Source organism: Hemicordylus capensis, chromosome 1 (genome assembly GCF_027244095.1).
Source record: "Hemicordylus capensis ecotype Gifberg chromosome 1, rHemCap1.1.pri, whole genome shotgun sequence".
Lineage (NCBI taxonomy): Eukaryota > Metazoa > Chordata > Lepidosauria > Squamata > Cordylidae > Hemicordylus > Hemicordylus capensis.
The window spans coordinates 337,413,233-337,433,125 of NC_069657.1; the positions used below are offsets into that span (position 1 = coordinate 337,413,233).

Here is a 19,893-nt window from a genome sequence, read left to right on the forward strand (position 1 = left end):
ACTGACAGTTGGGCTCTGACCCTCAGGCACCCCTGCATCGGCTGAAAGGCTGTCAGCTTCCCCTTCCTCCTCACTATCTGAGATCGAGTGCATGACATTTTCCTGTCCCTAACTGCACACTGGTGATGGCAGGAGAGAGAGGGGACTACATCTGGTTGTGCTGGCATGGACACCACCTCCCATGGAGTGAATCCCTGTTGGATTGTGATGCCAGTGAAAATCTATGCACATCCTACTGTTTTTCCCTTGCACCAACGGTGTGATTCCTGCCATACCTGCCTGCCCTACCCAGGTATGATAGTTGCTCGTGTCTACTTAAAGTTTCTTTTTAGATTGTGAGCCCTTTGGGAACAGGGAACCATCTTATTTGTTTTTATGTAAAGTGCTTTGAGTACTTTTGTTGAAAAGTGTTATATAAATATTGGTAGGATAGTATAGTAAATGCAACATGATCAAGGCATGGTTGACAGAGGCGAAGTCAGCCTTTCAAGGAAGGGGTGCAGGTGACATACCAGCCAAAGGAGAGCAAAGGGGCAGCTGGCAACTGCTGCCACCTGGTTCTCTAGGAGCAGATATGCAAACCTGCTCCTTAAGAAGGCGTGCAACCTGATCCAGAGCCGACTGGAATGCCCTAGTCTTGATACTTTCTCCAAATGTGTATCTTACATGAAAGATACAAAGCATTTCATCAACATTATAGAACACTTATCTATTCATTCAACATTCTCCTTCGTCACTTTGGATGTTCATTTTCTGTACACATCAATTCCACAGGAAGGTGCTAGAATGGTCATAGCATCTTATCGATTCTAGACCCACAGGAACCCTCCTACACATTTCTTGGTGGATTGATTCGACATTATTTGAAATACTCTTTACAAATTCAGGGGGTTGTCATGGGCAGCCCAGTTGCTCCAGTATTTCAGATTTCTATATGACCCATTTAGAAAGTTATTTTGAATGATGTTAATAATCCTTACAAAAAGGCCTTATGCTATAGTAGATTCATTGATGACATTTTCATCATTGTACAATCTGTTTGTTCTATACTTTCATTTTTGATTGGATCTATTCTATTCTATTCTATTCATTTCATTTCATTTCATTTCATCTCATTTCATTTCATTTCAATACCTCCCTAACCATCCAAATGCTCTGGACAGTGTACAACAATCAAGACAGACAGACATTTAGAACCATCAGCTTAAAATAATATAAAAATAAGTTTAAAGTCAATTTAAGACCAGTTTAATTTTTTTAATTTTTTTTTGTCTTTTGTATTGAGTTTTTGATGTTTTTTCAGATCAAGTATTTAATAAGGGATTACAGAAGATGCTGCTTGAATAGTTTTCTATCTTATTATCATGTTACGCTATGTAGGCTGTTTCAATATATCTATATCGTAGATGCATCTATGTATTGTGACATTTATCAAGGTTTTTTGTTTCACATTTCTATAATATGTCATTTGAATCAAGATGTATTGTGAAATTTCTGAGATATAGTGCATAGGCTCATTAACTAGAATATAAGTGAGTTTCAATATTTCTTGGAAGAGAGCATATGGATCAATATCATTAGTGTTATCAAGCTTATGGAATTTCTGTTTCCATTAGACTGTTGCAAGCTGGTTGTATTAGTATATCTTCCTGAAGCAACAGAGGTGATTCTACACATCAGTGGAAGATATGGATTAATACCGCAAGTGTTATCAAGTTGCATTGAAGCTTTCTAATTTCTCTAAGATTGTCATCCACTTGACAAAGTTTAACAACAAAATGGAGGTCAGCAGGTTACCGTTGTGGATTTGTACGATATATATTGTATTAACTTTTATAATATGGATAGTATTATCCTCACAAGTGTATCTTCATGAAGTATCTTATTGATTCCATTAGAAGTTGAGTGTGTCGTTGGATTTATGTGATTTCTTATGTCAACACAAAGGACACCCATATCAACAGTGTTTGTTATAGATTAATATATAGAGGGGTTGACTTATTTCTTTTTGAGTGTATGATATAGAGATCCCAGTATGCATTATTCATCCATGGCATAAATTTATACAAAGCATGAATTCATGTTCTCTTTCAACATGGTCGTGTCCTCATAATTCATCATTGATATCCCAGCAAAACTTGAAGGGCAACTTGTCCATCCTCTCCTTAAAAACGCTGTCAAAGCGTTCACTCTGTGCCACCGTCATTGTATTCTTCCAGTCTCCAACAGTACCTGGCACAAGAAGCAAAGAAGGAGAGAGAGAGAGAGAGAGAAGTGACCATAGTGACCATAGTGGTCAGATGAAACTGAGGATGTGTGTATTTGTTTATGACTGGAATGGATTGTCAAATAATTAGGGCAATTTCCTGCATGAAAAGTGTAGCGGCTCAATCCTATGATGGAGTCATTTTCTGCTGGCAAGAGGCTGAGGGTTATTGACAGCAGCACAAGGTAGCAAGTGAGGTTCCTGCCCAGGTGCTGTAGGAGGCACCCGATGTCAGAGGTTATGCAATGGGAACAATTGGTGCCATGCTGTGTGTTGGTAGCAGTGCCCAGACCAAGTTTAAAGACGCATCTTTAAAGAAATCCTTGGTGTTCTAAATTTGCTTTGTAGCATTATTTCGGTTCTTGTTCTAGGCATGCTTGTTTTATGTATGTATGTATATTCAGGCTTGCAGGTGGAGTCTAAGCTTCACTTCAGCTTCATACTCATAAGAATTCAAACACAGGGGTTCTCCCTCGCTTGCCTTGGAGATAGTCACATTAATTAGCTATTGTTTAATAATAAATGTTCAAGCTCTTGTTTTCTGCATCTAAAGCCAAGCTTCCTATGCAACTTTTTATAGAATATAGGTAATTACTCTGCAACACTTGGACTCAATCTGAAATCAGGATCTAAAGGGAAGGACTGATTGAGAGGAGAAAAGCTTTGGACTTCCTGCTGTACGTGGTATATGAAAGCTGCTATGGGATGAATAAGAAGAGGACCGGGCTGCCTGTCTCCTCTAGAACAGAGAGTGTTGCCAGATAACCGAATTGCAGGGTAGCCTGGAGAGCACCCCTTGATCTTTTGGGTGGCTATACATCACAAGACCATGGAATTGTAGTCCCTATGGTGAACCTTTCACCTGCCTGGGTTTGGCGAAACCCACAGCTGGTCACTGCACATGAGCAACGCATGAGACCCCAAGGTCAGAATAGTGAAGACTGAATGGGATACCCCTACCTCTCCTTTTGAGAGAGAGAGCTGTAGCCGGTGAGCAGACCCCATTTCAAAAGGAGAATCAATCAGGGAAGGAATCCTTCCTTTCACAAGAGAACAGCAGAACACTCTTCAGGAGCACACAGATATGCAGTGCATTTCCTGACCTTTCTGAATTAACAACTTAGCTGTCAAGAACTCCAGGAAATGAGCACATCAGTATTGGAGATGTATATTCTTTTACACTTGGAAGGCATCCTGTTCTTCAGATGGTCAGTCCAGCACAGCTCTATTCGACACAAGCTATACATCTTCATAACTTAACCCTTGCCTTTTGGGGGGCAATTTATACTCAGTGACTAATGCCACACCATTAAGAACGTATTTATAATGCATGGAATTTGCCACCTTCTGGATAGAATGGCTTGGAATCCGCCTCAAGGCAGGCGGATAGAAATAGAATAAAATAAAATAAAATAAAATAAAATAAAATAAAATAAAATAATAATAATAATAAATATTCCCCCAGTGAGGCACTGCCTTGGCGTGGTTGTGGGGCTTGCGTGTTCTGAAGAAGGTGAGAGCTATGCCAGTGGTCCAACCATACTGGACAGTTCTCACCAGGGGAGCCAGATGAAGAGTGCCTCTCCCATCAACAATATGGTGAGACGTAACTTTAATAAATCTATATTGGATCAGTCGTTGCCCGGGTCAAAAAGGACTGCGCCAGATGCTGGAGTCTCTGGACATCTGGTAGCAAGTTGGCAACAGGACTCAGGATCAAATTTTGAAGGAGAAGCATCCAGATACAGAAATAACAGAACAAAGGCTAGCAGACCAGAGAAGATTCATAATAAGAAATAAAGTATTCACAGAAGTTTTGCTGGAAGAACTGCAAAGAGCAACACAGGCTCAAGATATGGAAGAAGAATTACCACCAACTGAAACAGTTGCTCAGGCGCAGGTGGAGGAGGTGTTGGAAATAGAGGATGCCACTGTTGCTGAACAGTTTCAAAATCAAAACCAGCCAACCTCCCCTTTGCCTTCACCTCAAAAACCCAATTGCCGTTTAACAGAAAAGCAACAAGAACTAAAGCAAAAAATAACTGAGCACATGAACCAAACAACCACCAGGGTTTGACTTCCAGCTCTAAAAACAGTTGCCAAAAAAAAAATTGCTCAGGCATTAAAAGATGTCAATGCTGCACTTGCAGAAATAACAACCAATAATTTGCAAGAAACAAACCAACTAATGTACAGTGCAGCAACAATAACAACACAAGAGCTTGTCTATAATATCTAGAAAATAAAATCTCCAGGCTTAGATCAGATGCTAGTCAAATGAAAGATATGAAAGACAAGAAGCTGAAGAATGAAAACACCAAACAGTATCTGATCCAAAAATACCACCTAGGTTCAAGGAGAATTAGAGAAGTCCTGGAATTAATCAAGCAGCAAATAACAGCAGTGTCAAAGAAGATTAGCAGATATGAAGCCAGAATTACACAACACAGGCAGAATCTCCAATTCCAGTCGAATCAGAGACGTTTCTACCAAAGCATAGAAGGAGAAACTGCAAATAACATAGAAACACCAAATAAAGAAGAAACAGTGCCATTCTGGGAGAAATTATGGGACAATCCAATAGATTATAATAAAAAAGCATACTGGGTGAAATAGGGTAAAAATGTAACTAACAAATGCAAGATCTAATAATAACACCAGAATTAATAAGTGAAGGAGCAAAGAAAATTAAAAATTGGACTGCACCAGGCGACAATGAATTGCATGGCTTTTGGCTTAAACACCTAACAAGCCTCCATAAACAACTATCAAAACAGTCAATCACATGTTGCAAGGAGGTGATATTGAACAATGGCTAACAACTGGGAAAACTCATCTCATCATGAAAGACCCAGCAAAAAGTGCAGTTCCGAGTAATTATAGACCGATAACCTGCCTGCCAACCATGTTCAAATTAACTGGAATAATAGCAGATGAAGTGATGCAACACTTATTAACTAACAAACAGCTTCCAGTTGAACAGAAAGGAAATTGCCCAAACACCAGAGGCACAAAAGACCAGCTGCTGATTGACAAAATGATTTTAGAAAACTGCAAGAGAAGAAAAACAAATCTAAGTGTTGCATGGATTGACTACAAGAAAGCCTTCGACTCATTGCCTCACACATGGATACTAAAATGTTTAGAAACAACTGGTATCAGCAAAAACATTGATATTTATTTAAAAAGCAATGAGCATGAGGAGTACACAGTTAACAATCAATGGTGAGACACTTGGACAGGTTAGCATTAAAAGAGGCATTTACCAAGGGGACTCACTATCCCCTCTGTTGTTTGTAATTGCCATGACTCCACTTTCACAAATACTAAACAGAACAGGTCTCAGATACCAAACATCTAAAACATCAAGTAAAATCAACCATCTGCTGTACATGGATGATCTGAAGTTGTATGGAAAGTCCCAGTCATAAATTGAATCACTGCTAAACACTGTCCGTATATTCAGTAGCGATATAGCAATGGAGTTTGGACTAGACAAGTGTGCTGCATTTATAATGAACAGAGGAAAAATAAGAAAAACGAAAGGAATAGAACTGCCGAATGGAAGCAAGATCAAGAACCTGGAAGAGAAAGAACATTACAAATACTTGGGCATTCTCCAGGCTGATAACAACACACACGCTGAAGTTAAAAGAAAAATTGGAAGTGAATACATCAGGAGAGTCAGAAAAATCCTAAAGTCCAAACTCAATGGCGGGAACACCAAACAAGCCATAAACACCTGGGCTATACCTGTTATCAGATACACTGCAGGAATAATAGACTGGACCCAGGCAGAGCTAGAGATGCTAGATCGTAAGACCAGGAAAATCATGACCATCAATCATGCTCTGCACCCCCACAGTGATGTAGATAGGCTATACCTCCCTCGCAGCTCAGGTGGAAGAGGAATGCTACGTCCATCAAACAGTAGAGGAGGAGAAAAGAGGCCTTGAAGAATATATCAAGGACAGTAAAGAAGATGCACTTAAAATGGTCAATAACGAGAAACTATTAAACACCAATGAAACTAAGCAGGCCTACAAGAAAAAACAAGTCAAGAACCAAGCAGAAAAATGGAAAAATAAGCCCCTGCATGGTCAATATTTGTACAATATAAGTGGAAAATCAGACATCACCAAGACCCGGCAATGGCTTAAGAATGGCAACTTGAAGAAAGAAACTGAGGGTTTAATATTGGCTTCACAAGAACAGGCACTAAGAACAAATGCTATAAGAGCTAAAGTAGAAAAGTCAAGAACAAACAGCAAATGCTGCCTTTGTAAAAAAGCAGGTGAACTCCCCGGCAAAAGAGAAATTTGCTGATCCCTGTTTGCAATAATGGGAGGGGGTGCTTGGACTGGACCTAGGTGCAGATGTGTACAAAGAGAAATGCCAGAAAGGCCATGTGTAGATGCTGCCACTAGAGTTGCTTACTGCTCAACGAAGTTGAGGATTCCAGGCATGAAATACAAAAACAGCCCAAGTTAATCACTGGGTTTTTGGACTTCACTGTGAGTCGTTTGATCTACTAAGGCTATCTCTGCCTAATGATAGAACTAGTGCTGTGCTGCTCTTTTTCTTCGATATCTACCACCTTCCCAGAATTTAAAAACGGAGTCTCCCCCTCTCAATCATTTTGGTGGCAGCTGTGGGTCTCGGGCTACTGGGCACATCCTCAGATTTCAACCCTTTTTGATTCACCTTTGCGAAGAAAAGTTCCTTTACTGAAATCTAGGATATCAGTGGAGAGTGTCGTATAGTTTGTTCTGCGATCCATTTTCATTTTATCAAATCCAGCCTTCTCCACAACATCGGCCAGTTCTTCTTCAGACAGCCTCTTTCCTAGGAAGTTGCATATTTTCAGTACAGCACTTCCCAGATCCTAAAATGAGACACAATTTTTATGCCAGACAATCCACAATTGCATAACATATCGGCCCACAAACAAAAATAGACAAGACATCATTTTTCAGATATGGAGAAGCTAGATAGCTATTCATGACGTTGCTGAGTTCTTGGGCCAGTTCCAGTATGGGATTTTCCATTTGTTTTGCCTCCTTTGGCTAGCTCAAAAGCTGAAGCGGGGTGTGGGAGAGAAGTATCAAGAAACACTGCAGGGATGTGTCCCTCTTGTAAAACCCTCCGAGTCCAGTGATTTTAAAAAATCATCATACATTGGGTAGCTCTTGCTGAATAATACTGCTAGGTCTTACCTTCTTCATTTCTTCATAGGTTAGGAACAGGATATTGAAGTCACCCCTGTGAGCACACCAGCCTTCGATATGATCCAGCCATAAACTATCAAGAACTGATAGAAGATAGATACATTATTTTGGTGTGAAAGCTAGAATAAATGTAAATGATAGCGGGTGGTGTTAGGATGCAAGCAGTAAAGTTGTAGTTCAAATTGGTTGAACTAGAGATCAGAAATGAATGCTTTAAATGCCCCGTTTCAGCGATAACATTAATAGCAATAGCAATAGCAATAGCACTTACATTTATATACCGCTCTATAGCCAGAGCTCTCTAAGCGGTTTACAATGATTTAGCATATTGCCCCCAACATTCTGGGTACTCATTTTACCAACCTCGGAAGGATGGAAGGCTGAGTCAACCTTGAGCCCCTGGTCAGGATCGAACTTGTAACCTTCTGGTTACAGGGCGGCAATTTTACCACTGTGCCACCAGGGGGAATATCTGCCAGGAGGGGAATATCTGCCATAAGGGGAATATCTGCCATGATTCCAAACACACCATGAGTTTACAGCTGGGTTATCCTAAGTAATGAAACAAAATGAAGTGTGTGTGTGAATCGCATAATTAAGAATAATGACAAATCCAAATCAGACTTCTTATAAAAGTCAGAACCTGCCTAGCAAAGTGACAATTCATGCTTGCTACCACAAGACCAGCTCTCCTAGGAGAGTATTCATCTTTCTGTGTGTATGCACCTTTCTGTGACATCAGATAGATAGATAGATAGACAGATAGATAAGATTATTACATTCATTGAGCCAACAACATAAAAGAAAGACAGTACAGATCACAATAAAGATAACATAAATAATACAAAATATAATGTCATAATACCAATAACTCAAACCAGCTCAGACCTAATCTCATATGCGGCCACACAGAATTTGGCCACACACAGCATTATGGGTACACAAGCTAGTAAAAAGGATGCATATCTATCATGCGTTCTTATAGGGATATTTTATAAGAGGGGTGAGATAAGAGAGATTTGAAAATCCCTATACACTGAATATAAAAGGATGTTCGTCACAGTCTCAACCCCTTGGCCACAAGGACAGATCTGGTTAGAGGTAGGGATTGTAAGTCAGGACGGGGTTAACTTCTGGTTAATGCTTTAGGGGATAGGAGGGGCTGGTCAGTGACTGATCACTACAAACATTAACACTGACACTATACAATTATGCAAAAGAATAGGTCGTATGCAGACTGAAAAAGCACTTGGGGAACAAAGTAGCGCATGCTCAAGAAAATAATATGTCTGCACAAAATCCAGAAGTTGCACTCATACACAACATTAAATGGAAGTAGGAAGAGCTTGCTCAGGAACAGACACAGCACAAGTTGCACATCGTGTTGCACAAGTGGAAGGATGGTCGCATGAGTGCAACACTGGTCTGGAATGCAAGTTCCAGAGTGAGCAGAACTGGCTTGCACCACAACTTTGCCCTTGTGCAGCTCGTTTGCACAATCACTTGATGAGGCTGGATGCCAGCTACTGAATTAACATTTCATAGAATAAATGTTTTTATTGATTGGAGGGAGGTCGCTATTGAATTTTTTTAAAATAGTACAGAACTTCTTCATAGAAGCTGAATACTCTTTTCCTGTGCTCTCAAGAGCTTGTTCTCAAATGCAGAGAAGGGGTACAGAGATCAGGGTGTGGCAGCAAATAATGTTTACCTTTGCCAGATAAAAACCGCTCCATGAACACACCAAAGTCTTCTACTTCTTCAAATTTCACTGCACATTTGGAAAAATGGTAGAAGGAGATCATTACATCTTTTGGGTTTCTCGCTACATAAATAATCTGCAGAAAAAAACAATATTTTAAAATTCAGACCATTCAGTGATATGAACAAAGTACTTACCATTGAGATCGAGATGTTTTACATTAGTTTTTTGCAGTAATTTACTCAAATTAGATTAGGTTGATGGTCATTTTCCTTTTAGATGAGTTAATAAAGAGAGTATCCATAAAACTGTTCACCATGAAGGTGCTTGGTCAGATGTTTCATGGACTTTTGGCCTCCTGTCATTCAGCCTTGTGCTATATGCATGGCTGAGACTGCCGCTCTGGGGGGAAGGGATGTCTCCCATAAGCCATGGTTTGGCCCTCAGAGTCTTTCATCCAGACCAAAGAAGGAAGAGAAGTGTGGAGATGTCCTGAGACAGTCTATATTGTCAATGAAAATGGGCATGTTATGTTAAAGGAGGAGAAAACAAAGTTTAATTTAACAGAATTAAAAAGTGGCTCGCCTTACTTTTGCTCTTCCATTTCGTAACCCCTTTGGTACTAGATAGTAGGGCAGATGGCTAGAAAAGAGACGAGGCGATGGGCGCTTGTCGAAATCCATATTGCGGATATTGTACTCCAGAAATGGGACTCTGTCTAATAAATCTGTATCTTCAGTTCCATCTCGGTGACCTTCATGATGAATCAAGCTCAAAATGTTTTGAGACCATATTGTTCCTGTGAAGGGGAATATTTATTTATTTAATCATATTTTTAAACCACCCGATACATACATCTCTAGAAGGAATATCACATTGGTAGTTGTTGCAGCACATGGAATTGCCAGTGATGACCCTTACAACACCTCCCCCTTCAGACAAATGGCACTGTAAGCATGTTGGTCGGTTGGGAGGGGGTCAGTGACAACAGAGGGTTGGGTCTTCCTCTCTGCTTTCCCCACTGTACACGTGAGTGCCTATGGCACTCCTAATGGCTGGAGCGAGGTCTACAGAACAAGCGTACTCAGGGGGCTTGAACAGCACCCGTGCCCCTGTGCATGTGCAATGCCAAGTGCTACCACCCTACAGGTAATAAGGACTCTATGGGCAGAACTGTGTGATACGACATCCATTTTTTCTATTGCATGTTGTGTCACACAAGTCCATGCATGGAGGTCTTTTTCACAGCAGTGCAGCACCACTGCAGGTGTGTACACATAGATAGATAGATAGATAGATAGATAGATAGATAGATAGATAGATAGATAGATTGACAGATAGTGTTTATTAGTTATAGACCAGTTAATCTTTACATTTTACAAAATATTCAATTAAGTAATGCAGGCTTTATGAAGCTTACATACAGTAAAACAAAATTTGGCCACATTAACAGTCATCCCAGGTTTAAAATTGGACAGCAGATACTCTAAGTAAAAAAGATCGGTGTGGCCCGTACAATTCTTTAGCAAAGGTAAAATAAACTTAGAATGACTATCCCTATAAAATTCACAATGAAGAATTACATGCGCAGTCGTCTCTATTTCACCTGCACCACAGGGATAAAGGTGTGCTGCATAAGGTACCTGCTTGTATTTTCCTTCCAAGACCACTGTAGGAAGTACATTGAGGTGGGCCAGGGTTAATGTTCTCCTAAATTTAAATACTAGAATGTTATCTAAAAAATCGGCGGGTTTAAGCTTAAAACCTTGAGGGCCTATATATAGCCCTCTTGTCACGCGTGCAGATTCTTCTTGAAGCTCTATATCTAGAGCTCGTTGTTTAATAAATTGAATAGCCTGAATGAATCCCCGCCCTATAAGTCCTTCCTGGGATGTACCAAGATGACACAACTTTGTTTTTATGCTGTTTTCCATTTGGATGTAAAGCTATCAACTAATACTAGAGGGGCAAGGCCAGTAGGAAAAAATACCAGCGTCAACCAAAATCTGATTATACACAGCCAAATTTTCAGCTTTAACGTGGTGACCCCAGCCTCTCTTCGGAAAGCAACATTAGTAACACCACAGAGAACCTGGAGAATACCCCTTAGAAACCTTGTCTGGATTACTTCCAAAGGAGTAAAGTTGCCATAAGAGCCAAACTGTGCACCATAGAGAATCTGAGGGTTTACCTTAGTGATAATGAGTTTAATGGCCACTGGAACAAAAAGGGCACCCCTTGAGAAATGAAAAGACTTAATGGCATTTGCCGACTGCTGTGCACTATGAGAAACAGTATTAAGATGGGCTTTACGGCCCCCACTAGAGTGGAAGGCCACCCCAAGATATTTAAACACCCTCATCTGTTCAATTCTTTGCCCGTTTATAGACCATCTAAAGTTCTTTGGGTGCCTGGAAAAACACCAAGACCTTTGTTTTGGAATAATTTATCTCTAAGGCCTCCTTAGCACAGTAAGAACTCAGAGATGCTAGGGTACGCCTTAGCCCTATTTTAGTTTGTGAAAGTAACACTATGTCATCTGCATAGAGTAGTATCTGGACATGTCTACTGGCCAATTTAGGAGGGTGAAGGGCTGAATCGTTCAGGTGGGAGACTAAAGAGTTTATATAGAATTTAAATAGAGATGGGGCTAAAATACAGCCTTGCCTCACTCCTCTCTACATAGGTATTTCTGCAGAGAGATGTCCTTTCGCACTACAGCGCACTCTAAGGCGGGCATTAACGTGGAGATTATTTATTAGTAGCAATAAACGTGACTCAATAGTTGACTCCTTTAGCTTAGCCCATAATCTATCCCTTGAGATGGAATCAAAAGTTCCTTTAAAAACTATGAATGCTGCAAAGAGGAAAGACTTGGGCCTAAAGGAATATTTTTCAACTAGATGCTGTAAAGTAAATGCTTGCTGGATGGTGGAACATCCCTCACGAAAGTCCGCCTGTTCAGCCGAAATAATGTCACCAGAATCAAACCACTCATGCAATTTCCCAGGAGATGTCTGGTGTACAATTTGCTGATGACACTAAGCAAACTAATCGGCCGATAATTGCTGGGATCATCGCTAGTCCCTTTTTTAATAAATTGGAATAATTATTGCAGTGCCCCAATCTTTAGGAAATTTGGTGGCCAAGTCAATAAAGGTAAAAAACAAGGCTAATAGAGGGGCCCACCATTCCATATTGTTACGTATAATTTCGATTGTAATGTAGTCTGACTCTGGGGCCTTGCCCACCTTGCATTTCTTAACTAAGCTCTCAATTTCAGAAACGGAAACCAGACTCCAACCTGGTAGTTGATCAACATTATAATCCAGGATAACTGTAGAGGGACCCTCCTTTTTATATAGTGCTAAAAAGTGGTGTTCCCATACCCCAGCTGGGATAATTAAATTGAAAGTAGAAGGAACCCTCACTATAGGGCGTGAGACCAAATGCCAAAATTTATCTGGTTCTTAAGTTTGGAGGTGCTGATCAGGTCAGCCCATTCTGCTTTCTTGCCTTGTAATTTCTTATTTCTCAATAATTTTTATACTGCTTCTTCAAAGATAATATGTTCTAGGCCGAAATATTCGTAGGGCCCTCAGTGTAAGATTTAAATGTATGCACTAACTTTCTTTGGGCCTCCAGACAATCATGGTCAAACCAGGTATAGGAGGTATATTTAACAGTATTGTTGGAAATGGGAATTGTATTGGCTAGAACCGGCATAAGTAGATCAACCAAACGCTTATATCGCTCTAAAAAAAGGTGTCACTGCCATTAAGCTGTCCTACAATTAGGTGCGCCCGAAGGTTGGAGGCGCCACTGACAATAGAAGTGTATCAACACATTGTTGTAAGGCCAAGGACCATTTCACCCTAGCCAGACCTTGCTCTTCTTCATTAATGGAAGCCTGGCAACTCTCAAGATGGGCAGGCTCCCTCCATATCACAGACAATGTCAAAGGGGAATGATCACTCTCAGGCTGAGTAATCATCCGAAAATGCCCTAAAAATGGTAATAAATTGTGGGATACAGCCATATAGTCTAAAAGAGAAGGATTTAAACCTGCCCAGTGAGTAAATTCAGCCAGGAAGTCAGTGGCTGTGGCCCCATTGAGTAGATGAAGATCTGCCCTTCTAAAAGTTTTAATAAGGTTTAAACCCAAAAAGTTCCCCAAGAGATCTTTAGATTTTCTAGAGAGGAGGGGAAAAGGAATATCATAGGACGAAGGGCACTGATGAAATTTAGCGAAAAGGGAATTATCATCCAGACCAATCCTGGCATTAAAATCCCCTGCTACAATTAAATGAGAGTCATGATAATCCAATTGAATCTCATTAATGAAGGTCTCTAGTCTGTGCCAAACAGCACCAATTTCTGCATGTGTTCTAGTAGGTGGAATATAGACATTCATCAATACAATAGAAGTATCTCCAGTGTCAACCTGGACTGCCATAGCAAGGTGGTCCAGATTGCCAAGATGGAGAGACCTGAATTGAAGCGTGGTAGAAATCAAAACAGCCAAACGAGGCCTGCCTCTAGCCTTCCCCGCAATCACACCCAAGGACAATGACTTATAGCCAGGCAGGCAGAGCTCTTTTTGGGCCCAGGTTTTTTGGATTACCCCTGCTAACTGGGCAAAGAGGCACCTTTTAAAATGGTGATTCTCTTTATTTAGCAGGGGGAGAGTAACTGGCCCTCTCCAGCCCCAGAACAGTACCTCTAGTGACTGTTGCTGGTGTGTGTCTTATGTTTCTTTTTAGAATGTGAGCCCTTTGGGGACAGGGAACCATCTTATTTGTTATCTTATTTGTTATTTCTCTTTGTAAACCACCCTGAGCCATTTTTGGAAGAGTGGTATAGAAATCGTATTATTATTATTATTATTATTATTATTATTATTATTATTATTATTAGAATAATGTCAAATCTGGAAATGAATGCAAATCAGGATCTCGTAGTTTGGACTCCCAACTGGCCAGGTTCCAAACACAGAAACAGATTTCATCATGTAGGGGTAACAGTCAGGCTGCGGGGAGAGAGGTGGTATTGTCAGGAGCCCCCACTTCCTGGAGAGTAGACTCCTCAGTATTCTTCACTTGGCTAAGAGAAGCATCTCGCACTGGAAGATCATGATCATCTGTACAAAAGGTAGCTAAACTGTCAGAAACCAAGCTGGATCTCAGGTGTGGTGGATCCTTTGGGCTCATTGTAAAAGATGGAAAAGAAGTTGGAGCCAACAAAGCCGAAATAGGGCCAAAATGAGGATCAAACAAAAGGCCAGCCAGATGGTCAGGGACAATTTGACCAGCTTCTTGTAAGGCGAGAGTGGATTGCTTTATAAGGGCAGAGTTCTTCCTTAAATCACCAAAAGGTTGTGAGTCAGTTATATGACTTCCTTTATCATGAGGCTCTGCTATGTTATTTGTTTTTGCTGGGCTCTCAGGGGCCAGGGGCAATGGAAGAACATTTGTGTTCTCCCCCAATATGGCTAAATCGTCCACTATATTCGTAAGTGTATCATGTAAATTAATTAATGAGTGAGAGAGCGTATCCATGAGCTGTTGTTCATCAGTGGTGTCTGAAGACTCTGCAGCAGGAGCTGTAACTAAATCCACTGGCTGTAAAATGTGTTCCAAAATTGTTTTGCTTGGATCTTTGTGGTGAGGATGACCTTGGCTTTTTTGCCTGAGTCACTGCTTGGGTTAATGATTTTCCGCTCCCCACACACTTGGATAAGGGGTTTGCAGGATAACGAGCTGAAGGCTGAGCTTTTAACCCCCTTGTGACCAAAGGCAATATGCTAGTACTGGCAAAACATCTCTTGGGTTTTATCCCAAATCGCCCCAAATCGCTTGACGTGCGATGTAATAGCCCTGGCAACCACGCTGATTTGCAGGTCAGTATTAGTCTTTGATAATTACCCATATCAGACAAAAAATAATAAGAAACAAGGTCTCTGCTTTGAATCTTCTGCCGAGTTAATTGCCTAATGAAATGTAGGATCGACATTTTATGGGCCCATTTGTCACAGCTGAGTTAAATATGATCGATTTGGAGGCAAACACATCAAGGCTGTAATTGGTAATTAATTGTATTAGGGATCAAAGGAAAAGATAGGCAGCTGGACAGCTGAGACTTCACATTATGACTGTCCTTTACTTTATCATCATCATCAACAAGGGAGTCCCCTGGTATCCTTCTCACTAAGAGCGCCTCAATAGAATCAATTTTACTCTCCAGCCGACTCAGGCACAGGCACGTAACAATGATCGGGCAAGGGGAGACAGTTGTCTGGGGGCCCCACTGCCTGGAGGGCCCCCCCAGAGGCACCTCACATGACTCCCCATTGCCCCCTGCCCAGCCCCAAGGCCCCTCAGCCACTTGCCCTTTTCTCCCTCTCTCCTGCTTGTTCTCCTGGCCGCAATAGAAGCAGCAGACAAGCTGCAAAGAGCTCCTTTTCTCCCTCCTCTCAGCTGATCGGTGGGTGGGCGGGGCTTCCACGGAGGCCTCCTGTAGGCCTCTGTGAAGCCTGAACTCAAGTAGGGCCCAAGCAGCCAGGAAGGAGAAGGCAGCCAGAGTGGCCACCAGTGTTCTCTGCAGCAGACCCCTTGCTGCCCAGCATTTGCCAGGTAGAGTGTGAACTCCTTTTTGTGGTTACCTTTCCCGCCCCCCGGATACATAGGGATCTGCTTGCCATAGAGCTTTGATATCAGGGGGAGGGACTGAGAAGTCTCTGGATATTTCTTTTAAAACAGATTTTTTTTTTAGCCAGTAAATTTTCCAAGCTATCTAAGTCCTATAAGTGGCTTGTTTCATGGCAGAAAATTACAAAAATTATTGGAACAAACAGTATTATATTTATTTTATTCATTCATTCATTCATTTATAAATACACTTATGTTCAAGTTGTTTTGCAACCCAGAAGGTCTGAGTGAGAAGCATGTGTTGTGCTTTTATTTTATTTTATTTTTCTTGTGTGTGAACTGCTCCCCAATAACTCGCAGGGACTTCAGGGTAAATCTGGCCAACATGTGAATGCAGCACCTCCATTCCAGAGGAGATGTGTGTGAAAGAGCTTTAAAAGCCTCCTGTGAAAAACCTCCTGGAATCGACTGAATTTGTTCAGAATTCTGAGAAAACAAACATAGGTTCACCCTGCATGGTTGAAAGTCTCCTTTGCTAATCTGCAGCGAGGGGTCCATTTTAATAATTCATCTTTCTAGTGTGTTCTAGGCATTAAAAGTAATACAAATGTATAGTACTCAATGTATATCACTATATATGTGACGTGTGCATGTGTGTATTCAGTGAAATGTATTTCCAGGCAGCATACTTATTTTGAAATATCAGACTTAAATCCTTGGGGGCCTGGGGTGTGCGGAGGCCCTGGACTTTGAGTGGTGGGGGCCCATTTTAAAATCTCATCTCTGGGCCCACTCCAACCTTGCTACGCCCCTGCTCAGGCACTTCGTAAGATGTTGAAAAGTGCCGTTAGTAAGATTACAATATTACAAGAGTAGGGATCCATTACCCTTGCTGGTGTGGGACAGTAGTCTGAGTTCACCCTGTAATCTGTCATCTGTCTCCCCTGTGAGAATCTCAGATGAGAAACTTGCTTCTTCCAGGGGGACAAATCTGTTTTGTAAGGGAACAGGAGATGTGAGACTTACTTTTTCGGTGAAGAAACAGTCTATTCTAGATTGTTTGGAGAGTCTCTCCTGCTCCGCTGGGGCAACAGGACTTGTTCTTTGTCTTTTCTTCTTTCTCATCCTCCACAGGATGGTAATTATTTTGGCAGTTTTAAAGGCTTAAAAATCAGCTCTGGTATTTAGTTGAATAAGATAAGCTGCTCAACTAAATTTTAAATCATCAAACATTGAGATAAAAAGCATTAAAGGGGGAAAAACGCGAGGAGCTCATTAAAATTTCTGCTGTTGGGCATCCATGTTGAGCTCCTCCCCCCAGTGTGTACACATGTGCAAGGTTTGTGCTCAAGATGCCCACATTCCCTTGCACAGTATGTCAGCCACTGAATATGCAATCAAGATGGTGTGATTCTGCCCCAAGGGGGGACACAATAGAAAGATGTGCACTAGGCCTGGCACAGGAAAAGAGGCAAGGAAGGCCAAGGGCAACAAGGACTGCATGAGAGCAACTGTTGGTTGCATGATTAAATGGATGCAAAACCTAAACAGAATAACTGATCTTCAACAATGGGAGTATCAATGGAAGGTGAATATAAAATTCACTGGAAGTGTACTTTAAGAGAAAATTCGTATAAAATGTATTTTCGTTGGTATATAACCCTTGAAACTATTAGAAAAATGGATAGCAATTACCCGGGAGACTGTTGGAAATGCAAGAATCACCTTAGCACATTTTATCATATGTGGTGGACTTGCCGCAAAGCACGGCAATTCTGGTGAAAAATTCACACTAAAATGAAACAAATTTTAAATATAAACCTTTCTTATTCACCAGAGCCTTTTCTGTTAAATATGACTAAACCTTCTATTCCCACTAAATACACTGAGCTGTCTTTATACATGAGCACAGCAGCTAGGATCGTTTACGCTGCAAATTGGAGGTCAAAGATAATCCCGACTGTGGATGAATGGCTATTAAAGATATGGGAGTATGCTTTGATGGCTAAGTTCACCACCTATTTGCGGAATAGCTCAGATGAAACATTTGTGGCAATTTGGGAACCTCTCATAAATTTTAATATAGCACAAGGTCTAAATCCATATTCAAGATTTGATTTCTTTTAAAATTGAGGGCCGAGGGCAGTATATCAGTAGTTGCCTAACCATTGTATTACCCATATTCCCATCTTTGCCTTTCGTGATATACACTGAGAGCGAAAAGATTATTATCAGAGGGGGAATGTGAAATTTTGGATTGTTATATGAAATATACAATACGTAGTTGTTGGAAGCTCAAGAGTGGAGAAGGCTTCCCCCCTCCCCTTTTCTTGTTCTACTTTTAAATAAAAATCTTTAATTAAAAAAGAGAGAGAGGGAGAGCAACTGTTGGGTCATGTATCCAAGTTTCATTTTGGCTGTAAATGAAGAACAGGCTGGGGTGGCCCAAATGAAAATACTTTTTAACTGTATCGCTGGGTTAGTACACAAAACATTTTAAATATTTAAATATTAAACTGTTTAATAGTAGTAGACCTGTGTTCATTAATATATATCCAGTCTTACCTGATTTGGGATAAGTGACTAGAAATACATCGCTGTCTCTGATTTCAAAATCCTCCAGGGAATCAATATATTCTGCTGTAACCAGATCTGGTTGGAAATAATTCCCCTTGTGTTTGAACAAATATTTCTCTGATGGCTGCATTGCTAACACTGCTGGAACAACAGTACAAAAAATTGAAAACTACCTATTTTATATTAAAGGTTCACCTCTCCCCTTGCCGGTCAGCATTCAAGACTCAGTACCTTCATTTGTCTGAGGCAGGGTGCCAAATGTCATTCACCTCCACATACATACCCTCTCCACCTTCTCCGCTCCGCCTCCCTCCATGGCAGCAGCAACCAGCACTGCCTGACTTGGTGCCACCCTCCAGCACCTTCCTTGTATGCTGCTGATCTGATTATGAAAAGGGGGAGGGAATTTTGAAAGGTAAAGGAAGTAGAAATGTCAAAAGGGTTCCAATCCTTTGCTACGCTCTTGACATGTTATCTTCTATTTCATCCCCCTTTTTTTCCACCAGACCAGCAGCACATGAGGGAGGCACGGAAGGGCATACACTGAGTCAAGCGGTGGTGGTTGCTGCCACCATGAAGGAGGGAAAGACGGAGAGGACTGATTTGGAGTGGCTGTTTGCTGGGGGGTGGCTCTGCTCCTCCTTTGTAAGGAGCTGCCTGGATGGTGGCAGGAGGCCCAGGTAATGAACAGTTACTCTGGGTAACTCTGAACACTGATGCCTTCCAATACGTAATTTGGTCTAATAAACTATATCACTGGTTTGAGTCCTCTTCAGCTTAATCATTTAAGGATGGAACCCATTTTTTCCTAGTAATCAAATAATGTCAAGTACAAAAGTAGTACATAATTGGTGGTAAATAGAAATGTGCTATTAACCCTGGCAGACAATCACATCACTTGCTATTTCTAAGGAACTAGCTATTACTTGGAAGGTTATCATAAGTACTTAGAGGTGGGATGTGAGAGGAACTTGGTGTGCACACTCTCTGATGTTAATATAGATTAGAAGAGGAACAAGATTCCCATTTCTTTCTCCATGAATAAACCCTATCTACTCTGGAGGAACGGCTGGACGTGCAATCCTGTCATTCCTTTCCCAAACAATAGCTATCTCCTGTTGTAAGAAAGATGACAAGCCTTGTGGCATCTTAAAGACTAACAAAGCATACAAATACAACAGATTGTGCCTCTGATGAAGTTGCATGTTGACCATAATAGCATAAGCCACACTTGCTGCGGTGTCCCCCCCCCCCCCCCGGCATTCAGTGAGCTGCCTCTAGCCTAGAAAGTGGGATGTACTGGAAACTTACCTTCTGAGTTCAGTTTTTTAAAAGGTCAGAGAAAATTCTTTTGCCTCCTGGAACTTAATTATCAATGCTGATATTGAGGTCCCCCAACAAAGCAGCTTCGTTGCCTTCTGAGCACCACTTTCTGAGCTGATTGGACTTTTATATGCCATTCAGATCTTTGAA

The 19,893-nt window shown here is 41.1% G+C and overlaps 1 protein-coding gene across 3 annotated transcripts; it reads right to left on the reverse strand.

Moving 5' to 3' along the window:
* Positions 1-1,242: 1,242 nt before the first annotated feature.
* Positions 1,243-19,862, reverse strand: LOC128343260 (amine sulfotransferase-like). 3 transcript variants are annotated; one of them, XM_053292025.1, is made up of 8 exons: positions 19,732-19,835; positions 18,652-18,802; positions 18,409-18,558; positions 9,787-9,995; positions 9,206-9,332; positions 7,483-7,577; positions 6,971-7,151; positions 1,243-2,232 (listed from the first exon to the last, which is right to left on the reverse strand). In XM_053292025.1, the coding sequence occupies exons 2-8, from the start codon at positions 18,683-18,685 to the stop codon at positions 2,108-2,110; spliced, it is 921 nt and encodes a 306-aa protein (XP_053148000.1). In that variant the 5' UTR covers positions 18,686-18,802; positions 19,732-19,835; the 3' UTR covers positions 1,243-2,107. The 3 variants fall into 3 exon arrangements, with proteins under 3 accessions (XP_053148000.1, XP_053148021.1, XP_053148011.1); XM_053292046.1 differs by lacking the exon at positions 18,652-18,802 and having other exon boundaries at positions 19,732-19,862; XM_053292036.1 differs by lacking the exon at positions 18,652-18,802 and having other exon boundaries at positions 18,409-18,561; positions 19,732-19,842.
* Positions 19,863-19,893: the final 31 nt, after the last annotated feature.

Coding starts and splice junctions, on each gene's coding strand:
- LOC128343260 (XM_053292025.1), bottom strand. CDS start 18,685: ATGACATTTGGCACCCTGCCTCAGACAAATGAAG. Junction 7,152..7,482: donor CCTATGAAGAAATGAAGAAG/GTAAGACCTAGC, acceptor GTCTCATTTTAG/GATCTGGGAAGTGCTGTACT. Junction 2,233..6,970: donor AGGAACTTTTCTTCGCAAAG/GTGAATCAAAAA, acceptor TTCTTGTGCCAG/GTACTGTTGGAGACTGGAAG.